The following is a 9,016-nucleotide window of genomic DNA, read 5'->3' as shown; positions in this document are numbered from 1 at the left end:
AGATAGTGCTCACTGCGCAGGCGCGTTTCATCATTTCTGCAAAGCTTCCTACTATGAGCGTGACTAATGTGGTAATTAAGTCAGAAGGTAAGTCATTTACCGATCTCGAGTTTATATCAGTGTAAAGCTAATGTATTGGGTTTTGGAGAGCTAGTTTGATAAAACTGAAAAAACAACCCATAAAATGAATTCTAGATCATGATTTATCTGAACTGTTCCCACCACTTCAGTAAATTTCTGGTCCAAGATTTTTTTTTAAAATTTTTAAATGTCAAAATTACTGATATGCAAACACTGTGGAAGCTTCAAGCATTGTTTTGATGGGTTAACCTCTTAAGACCCCACATTTTGGGTTATATTGCCATAGTAGTTAGGTTTTGTTTTTTTAAATTTGTTTTTATTTGTATTATTTTATTATTATTGTTATCTATTTTTATTTATTTTATATTTTTTATTTGAAAAATATTTTTTATATTATTTTTCAAATGTATTTTTATTTTATTTTTAATTTCTCTTTGCTATTTGAGCTAATCAAATAGCAAAGAGAAATAAAAAAATGCATATCAAACAAGACCTCGGGTCTTAAGAGGTTAAGGTTGACATAGTAATGGTTGTAATTGCATTAACTTAATATTGTGTATAAGTTATTTATCTTTTTTATTTTATTTTGTTGTCTTTCTTTATTTGGCATAGGGAGAAGAAAAAATAAAATTGTAAATTGTACATGTGCAAATCTTTGTATTGTATTTTTTTTTCCCTGCTTGCTTTTTTTTGTTTGTTTGTTTTTTTTAAAAAAACTTTTTTATTTATTTCTTTGTGCATTCTTATAAAATTATTTATGCTGTGTTCCTACTGTGATCAAACAATTTCCCTTGTGGATCAGTAAAGTTGATCTAAGTCTAAATCGAAGAGCAGTTGTTGGCATCAGTTCATTTAGAATTAAATCCAAATTGAGGTAGAAGTCACATCAATCTTATTGAACGTTTTGTGAAAACTGTGCCTCTTGCTAAGCACTGCTTGAATGTCTTTATATTTTAGGCCAAATTCAAAATAAAACTCAATAACCCTAACTCCAGTAAGTACGAAGCTTTCTCGAGAAAGTTTTGCGAGATCTTACCTCTATTTTTTCATCTCTGTTTTTTCTTTCTCCATGTCCCTACCGGTGCTCCGTAATATTTTATATCCCTTTATCTTATTTTGTTTTACTTTATTTTACCCTTATTTTATACCCCAATACTCTGTGTTGTCTTTTTGCTTCTGTTTACCCCCTTTTTGAATATTCCTGGTGCTGTACCAGCTGGACTTCCCTCTGAGGATTAATAGGCTAAGTTCCTGTGCGGTTCTTGGTCTCCAGAAACAGCGGCGGAGTGACGCCTCTTCGTTTTCCTTCGCCGGCGGACGAGCTCTGTAAGTGGGTCACGTGGTGTCAGTCAAGTTTCCGTGTTTACAGAAGCTCAGAAAGCCTCTGCTGCGCGTCGGTGTCGACTTTCTGAAGAGGATGCGGCAGTCATGGCCTTCTTAAAGACGCCAGAGCGAACCAAAGAGAGGTTGGTGTCCCTCCTGCTTTTGTTACCGGGGCTCGGTGTCGGTGCTGGGGGTCGTAGGGCGGCCGGAGGGGCAGCTGCGCGGCGGCGGCGGCGGTTGTTTTTCTGGGCTCTGGATCACCGCCAGCTGCGGCGTCAGACTGAGCTCCGGGCTAATGAGCTCCACTGATGCTCTTCTTATTGTTACTGGAGGTGTGAGGAGTGCTCTAGTCTGGGGGTTTTTATATTTTATGGACAAAGCAACACTCTTTAAACCAAGTTAACCTGAAGTTACCTCCTGTGATATTAAACAACAGCCCTGACATCATGTCCATCAGCTGGCTGGTTTATTCCCACCATGTAGCTGCTCCAGGACTAATGAGAGGAGCACCATCCTGCTGAATAAGTCCTCAGAGAGTTGCTCTAAATCCACCAGCAGAGTGATGCCTTAAAAGCTTTCCAATGATTTTCCAGCTAATCCAAAGTGAGGTATTGGGTTTCCAGAGTTGCTCAGCTCTGCACTATTAAATATTTCTGCATCAGCTGTGAAGTGATGATTAAGCTGCAGTCCAGCTTGTGTGAAGTAGATCTAACGGTGTGGTGGTGAAAATCAGAGGCATGCTCCAGGATCACCAACAGCATCCAGAGGTTTCTCTCCTGTATTTCCACACCAGTGTTTTTTTTAAATCTGTCCACCTCGCTGCGTGGATCACTTTATCGTGACTGAACCAACAGATCTAATACTTTTTCTTTATTGGTGCCTTTCTAAACACCCAAGGACCCCTCACACCTGCCGTTCTTCAGAGAGGTTTTCAATCTGCTCTTTGCTGAAGGAGTTTTGTTGCTCTGTCTTTCTTTATTTTTGTACAAACCCCAAATCTTCTGTTGGATTCAAGTTAGCCAGGTCCCTTTATGCCAGATTATTCTTCCTCTGCCAACAGAGCTTCTGCAGACTGGAAGTCATCTTGTCAGCCAGTGTTCAGGTGTTTCCACAGACGTCCACGGCGCCCTCTGTAAATGTCAGCTACCTTTTCCACTTCACTGTCAGGGCCATGCATTCACTGTGGTGGTCCTATCATACTGGGTCACTGACCAAAACAAACAAAACAAATCCACTCTGAGTATTCACTAGGTTGTTTTTTGTGTCTTGTTTAATTTTGCAGTTTTGTGTTGAACAGCACACAGCGGCTTTATTCCCTCCTTGACCGCCGTCCACAGAGACTGATATAATCAACCGTCCTTTCCATTGTCTGAGCTGTCACACAAACTCTGATTTCCACTGATAAGCTCTGCACCAAATCTGATGCACTCACCCGCCGCTGAAGGTGAGCGGTTGGATCTTGTATCTGCACCGGGAGCCGAAGGAGCTTAAAAAGGACGCGTGATGCAGATGGTGATAATCTGGAGTGCATTTATTGGGAAAGAGAGTGGAGCTGCAGTGATCGATGCAAGATGTGACCAGGACTTGAGTGCAAAAGAATGAAGTCTGGAAATATTGTGCAGGAGAAAATAGGGCAGTTTGTGAGACATAGTGCTGCCTGTTTGTCATCATACTGTCGGTTCAGGATGGAATTATGACTGTATCCAGGATGTTCCAATAAGCGGGCTTCAAGATGGCGGCGAGTTTGAGAGTGAAAACTAGCCGATGTCCTGGACCAGCACGATCTACATGAGGATTAACTTCTCATGATTAACTAGCTGAGCAGTTCAGTCATGAGTGACGACATTATCCGAAGCGATGTGTTGATTGTAGTTTTAAATCGGCTTCATTTATTTCTGTCATGATTTTAAGGCATGTATGTAGCACTGATAAAAGATGCCTCAAGTTATGTAGTGTCTTAAAGAACACGATAATTCCAACATATTATCACTCCAGTTGTTGTTACTCAAACTACTTCTTATCAGCACTGCCTCAGTGTTGCACCTGGGAAGAGGCTGGTGTTTATCTAAACACGCGTGAAACACGGTGAATGTCTGGAAGTGATGTGTGGTGCAGTGGGTGAAAGGAAAAGGCAATAGTAGATGGGGATCAATAGGGGATTAATATCGTCGTCACAACTACAGCGCCTGTAAACAAACAAACAAAAAAGCTCCCCGGTAGTTTTTCCCTCTAATAACTCTTATTAAATACAGACTCTTTCATGTCAAAGTGATCACAGATTTATACAAATTAATGTAAAGTAATTCAAAATATAAAAAAGTGCACCGGTACCTGAAGGATCCAGTCTCTGGTGAATCAGTACGAACCCTGGATGTGACTCTGTGGCTTCAAGCAACTCTGTGAAAAGCTTATTGAAGGTCATTTCACTGAATATCACTTGTGGTAAAGTTTAATCCATCCAAGGATCGTGGCACAAGTCTTCCTAGAATAGGTAAAAACTGAGTGACTGCAGGAGAAAGATAAATGGCCGCCGAGACACAAAGTTCTAATCTTTAGTGGCTGAGTTGGGAGGCGATTGTGCATCCAGCGGCTATCTCTTCTTCACCAGTTAAAGCTTCATGGGAGGGTGGAGAAGAAAAAGCAGAAAGCTCATATTTACTCTTGATGTGCTTTTATCTGAGTTTCGGAGAGACGCTGAATGTTCAGGATGAGTTCTGGCTCTCGTTAGCTTGAGGTGATTAAAACATGTCATGGAAGGTAAACAAGATCCAGCAGAAGGGACACGTTATGTTCATTTAAAGTTGCAGTCCTTCAGTTTTTTAGCAGCATAACTTTTACTAAAATTCCCTCGTGATCGGAGAGTTTGTGTTAAAGAACAGCAGCTTGTGTGTTTTTCAGCTGATCATTATAAATAAAGGTCTGCTTCATGTTTCAACACCACTGATGTAAACACACCTTTGACTGAGAGCTCCACACAGTTTAAATCTGTTCACAACCAACGCAGCAGAAACACTCATACCATCTTCTCTCTGTGTTGTTTTCCAAACTGGCCCCTACATCACCCATAATGCACCAGGAGCTAATCACATCACTTTGAATTTAACAGACTTCCTGCAGCTGCAGCTGAGTTGCAGTCGGACTCTTACATACAGATCTTTGTTTGTTTTTTTATGTTTTAGTTTTTATATTAAAACCATTCGTTTTTGATTTAAATGTCCGCTTTTTGACACCAGCTGCTGTTTTTCTTCTCACAGAGCTGCTTTGTCGTTCTTCTCCAGGTTTTCTCTCTTGCTGCTGGATTTGGAAGAGTATTATTTTGAACAGCACACGGCCTACCATGTGTCGGGCGGTTCTAAAAAGGAGAGGTGAGTCCACATCTGTCTGTTACCAATGCCATCAATCACTCCATCCTGATCCATGTCATCATCTTGCAGAAACACTAGAAAACGCTCACAATCGATGTGTGACAACCAAAATATTACATCCTAAACCGTTACATATGCGTTTTATAGTGTTTATCATGTTTATAGCGCGTCGAGTTTCTTTAGAGTTAATGACAGATAGCTTGTAAAGAAACAGCTGTTCAAACATCGTCTCATCCCGTTCAGAGCAAAACCCTTTATTCAGACGGTTTCGTTTTATTGCTGCGTCCCAGTGAAGCGTTCCCAGTGAGGAGCAGAGACAGATTTACGCAGCCCGTCTGATTCGTCCTCGTGTTTGCACAGCTCCAAGCGTTGTGTACTTTGTCTTGTGAATGCGTCCAGCTGAGAAAATGGCTAAATTATTCATACGTATATCACAAGAGACCTCTTTCTCTTTATAATCCAATAGTTGTTAAATTAATATTTATAGCATACAAGAAACACTGTGTTCTCTAACAATAATACAGAATATAATCCAACACATGTAAATAGTTTAAATGTTACGTTTGTGTCTCTACCAGTCAGCACACTGTGTTTTCCTACAATGCTGGATTAGTTGGCACCCAGAAACATTTATTGGTTGATTGGTCGTAATAATTAAATTCATTCTGACTTTATAGAAAAACATGTAAAAGACAGAGTTGAAAGTCCTGGAAGTCTGTCATATGAGGTGTGTCAGAAAAGTTCCAGGACTGGTGTCACAAAAGATAGACTTCAAACTACAAACCACCAGTTTTCTCCTTCCAAGTAATCCTCCTGGAGTCTAACACACTTCCCCAGCCTACTCAGCTCCGTCCTCACAGCCATCTTGATGTCGTCCACGTCTTCTAAACGGGTCTCCTTGATGACCCCCTTGAGCTCGAGGAAGAGGAACCAACCCCACGGAGCCAGGTGGGGTGAGTAGGGAGGTTGCTCCAGCTCGGAGATGTTCTTCTCAGCCAGGACCTGTGGGATGCTCAGGGCGCTGTGAGCAGGTTGTCATGGTGAAGCAGCCTCCACTGGTCCTGACACAACTCTGCCTCTTCTGAATGAAACAAATGCTGCAGGATCTTTGTAGACGTGCTGGTTGATGGTCTGAAAGTTAAAACTCCTAGTTTGTAGTTTGAAATATATCTTTTGTGACACCATCCTGGAGTCTTTCTGACACACCTCGTCTAAGTCTGTAGCTGTATTATTTGTGACTGTAGTCTTTACAGTTCTACTCGTCCAGCGAGGCTAGCAGTTAGCAGGACTAACGAGCTGATGTCACCTTTTATCCTTCCAGAAAAATCCGAGGCTCATTCAAGGTTTGTTCCCGATCGATCATATTTGATCCAGAGGACCTCGCAGAGCCGATACTGAAGGTTTGTTTTAATGCCTCTAAACTTCATTAGAAAAAACCTTTCTTTTAATCATCATGAAGTTAGATAAGCCTTGCAGTTTGTATTTAACCAACAAATGATTAATATAGTGAAGACTGTGAAGGAAGCTAGTAGGTGGTTCAGCATCTGACCAAATATAGTCCCAGTCTCTGCTTCTGTTCCTGAATTATGGTAGTGAGTGGTGACTAGACGTGTTGTTGTAGAAGATTATGAGATCACACTGATTTTGACATTTGAGATCTAATCGGTTCATCCTCGAGTCGAGCGTTTCTGTCAAATTTTAAACGATTTGGTGGAACATGTGGCCTCTGGCTGAGTCCTACTAACCATAAACCTTCCAGCTAAATGTCCAACCTGCAATTTTTAACATGAAACTCCCACATTGGAATCATAAAGACCATGTTATCTTTGGATTGTGGAACTAGCATCGTATCTGCAGGTTGGGTAAAATGGAGAAATGGCCGACATGGTCAGATTCACTGTGTTGGTGTTGAAGCCAGTAGAAGCTCTCGACTCTACTTGATGCTGGATTGTTCTCACTGTGTGTTTGCAAATCGAAATCCTTCCTCGCTGTGTCTCCAGATTCCCCTGAAAGACTGCAAGAAGATTGAGTTTGTGGAGAAGGAGAACAACCCTTTTAACGAGTGAGAACCCTTTAGTCTGGTGTCACATGTTCAGTTCAGCTGCTCGAGTTTTGTTTTTGTCAAACTGGTTTGGTTGCTTGAAAGTGGAACGCAAATGTGGTCCAACGTTTTGGAAACGGTTTGGTTTGGAGCAAAGCTAAGTTTTGCTTATTTTCTATTTAGTTTTGTTGTTTTGTTGTCCTTATGTTGAATATATTTTAAATGGATGTTTCCATATTTTAACTCCTCTGATGTGCGTTTATTTTTTTTTCCTCACTCAGGCCTCGGCCGTCAGCCGTCTCTGTTTCATGTGGACAGGTGAGTTATCATCACAGTCAGGACTGAACTAATGGCATCGTGGCTCGTTACACTTAAACCACTAGTAGTAGTTCATCGTTCTCACTTGTCTTTGATTGCTCAGATTTATCGTCTGTAGTTGTTGCACTGACCTGTTTGTATTGACATGTTTTCCAATTTCATTTCCACTTTGATTTCAGATCATTTACATCAAAGAAAGCAACGTGATCGCACCGTACAGGAACGACCGGGTGAGTCGGCTGCACCTCAGCAGTTCTGTACAAATCTGTTCATGCGTTTGAGGTTAAACCAAAAATGTCCCTGTGGCTACGTCCCAAACACAGCCATGAAGCTGTAGATGTAAACTTTAGGAACAGATCTGCAGGAAAGTCTGATTTTTAACTAAACTGTTCAGGAACAAGTTTAATACATTTGTAAAGATTTGTTCTTTTTTTAAACTCTTCTGTTCGTGACTAAACTCGTCTCGTCTCTTCTGCAGGGAGCAAAGAAAATTACCTTCGAGCTGGAAGTCTGGAACAAAACTGAAGATGTCGTTCAGACGTTACTGCAGGTTTGTGGCTGTTTCACAGTAATAATGATCTATATTTACACCAGCTGGTACTGTGAAGGAGTTTAGTCAGTAAATAATCAGTCCGTGTTGCTTCTGAACAGACTTTGGATCAGGGATTTGTTTCAGTGCTGATTATGTGTTGTTCAAACCTTGCAGCTCCACAGAGCGTCCTGCCTGGAAAAGCTCGGAGACCAGACTGCGATGGTGAGTCAGTCGTTACTGCAAAACCTCAAGGATGATGGAACGAAGAAAATCCGTTTGCAGCTTTCTTCCTTTAATCCATAATTATTTTGTAACTGTAAGCATCATCTAACCCTCCATTCTTTGGTTGTTTCTAGATTGCTGCCAATCTGCAGTCTCGACTAGCGAGGTCATCGTTCGACAAAAACTGGTACGTAAACAGACACAGAAGTGCTTTTTACTTACTTTGTCTTTAGTGGTCATTTGATTTGCTCTAATTCAACATAATAACCAGCAAAGTAGTACGAGTCATTTCTGTGATGTAAAGCTTTCAGAGCGTCGCGGAGAAGCCTCACATGGAGTGTGCGGTGGAGATGGTCATGCCTCTGGTGTCCAACCCGGGCCACGTCTGCATCACGGACGAGAACCTCTACTTCCAGCCTCTCAACGGATACCCGGTGAGCCGACGAAGCGGCCGCGATACCTGCGCTTCATCCACTCGCTCTCTGCAGCCTCGTCACAAACGGGTTATTTTTTAATCAGTTTACGTGTCGTTTCAGGAACATGTGATTCAAATCAAGCTGCACAGAGTCAGGAGGATCTACAAAAGACGGCACGGTCTGAGACCCCTGGTGAGGCCGCTGCACTTCCACTCGCTTGCTTTATGAGATTAACTGTCACAGCGGTTTAATTTACACGTGTGCTCGTGTGTTTTCCTCGCTCAGGGTCTGGAGGTTTTCTGCACCGAGAACGATTTCTGCTCCGACATCTACCTGAAGTTCTACAACACGGCGGACCGAGACGAGATCTATTACTACATCGCCACCTTCCTGGGTGAGAAAACACATGTGTTGCAAAGCTCCTTCCATTCCTAAAAAACCTTGCGAGCTAAAGAGATCTGATAATTTTAAGTTTCCTCGGGGAGTTTTTGTCGTGTCATGCTTCTCTATGAACGAGTCTGTTTTGTTTTGATCAGCAGGTGGCAGCAAAACACCAACATGTGCTGCAATCTGTCCACAATAAGGGATTTAAACAATGTGGAATTTAATCTATATTATGTATACGTAGAGTTGAGTTACAGATATCTACAAATAAGAAATGATGATGCCATGAGTTTTTATTTCCTTGTTATTTAACCTTTATGATCAAGAGGCGGCA

The 9,016-nt window shown here is 41.6% G+C and overlaps 1 protein-coding gene across 1 annotated transcript in view; it reads left to right on the top strand.

Annotated features, from left to right (window-relative positions):
• The first annotated feature begins 1,436 nt into the window (after positions 1-1,436).
• nsmaf (neutral sphingomyelinase (N-SMase) activation associated factor) overlaps positions 1,437-9,016 on the top strand; it is a 17,423-nt gene continuing 9,843 nt past the window's right edge. Inside the window, exons 1-12 of the mRNA XM_008305324.1 lie at positions 1,437-1,547; positions 4,683-4,769; positions 6,091-6,169; positions 6,770-6,831; positions 7,092-7,128; positions 7,308-7,358; positions 7,607-7,678; positions 7,835-7,882; positions 8,017-8,069; positions 8,187-8,316; positions 8,419-8,490; positions 8,584-8,692. Coding sequence (XP_008303546.1) covers positions 1,510-1,547; positions 4,683-4,769; positions 6,091-6,169; positions 6,770-6,831; positions 7,092-7,128; positions 7,308-7,358; positions 7,607-7,678; positions 7,835-7,882; positions 8,017-8,069; positions 8,187-8,316; positions 8,419-8,490; positions 8,584-8,692 — 838 coding nt within the window. The 5' untranslated portion in view covers positions 1,437-1,509. The remainder of the gene's footprint in view (positions 1,548-4,682; positions 4,770-6,090; positions 6,170-6,769; positions 6,832-7,091; positions 7,129-7,307; positions 7,359-7,606; positions 7,679-7,834; positions 7,883-8,016; positions 8,070-8,186; positions 8,317-8,418; positions 8,491-8,583; positions 8,693-9,016) is intronic.

The sequence above is a fragment of the Stegastes partitus genome, unplaced genomic scaffold (genome assembly GCF_000690725.1).
Source record: "Stegastes partitus isolate 25-593 unplaced genomic scaffold, Stegastes_partitus-1.0.2 Scaffold2476, whole genome shotgun sequence".
NCBI classification, from domain to species: domain Eukaryota; kingdom Metazoa; phylum Chordata; class Actinopteri; family Pomacentridae; genus Stegastes; species Stegastes partitus.
The sequence above is the reverse complement of the archived record's forward strand: the minus strand, read 5'-3'. Positions and strand labels throughout refer to the sequence as shown.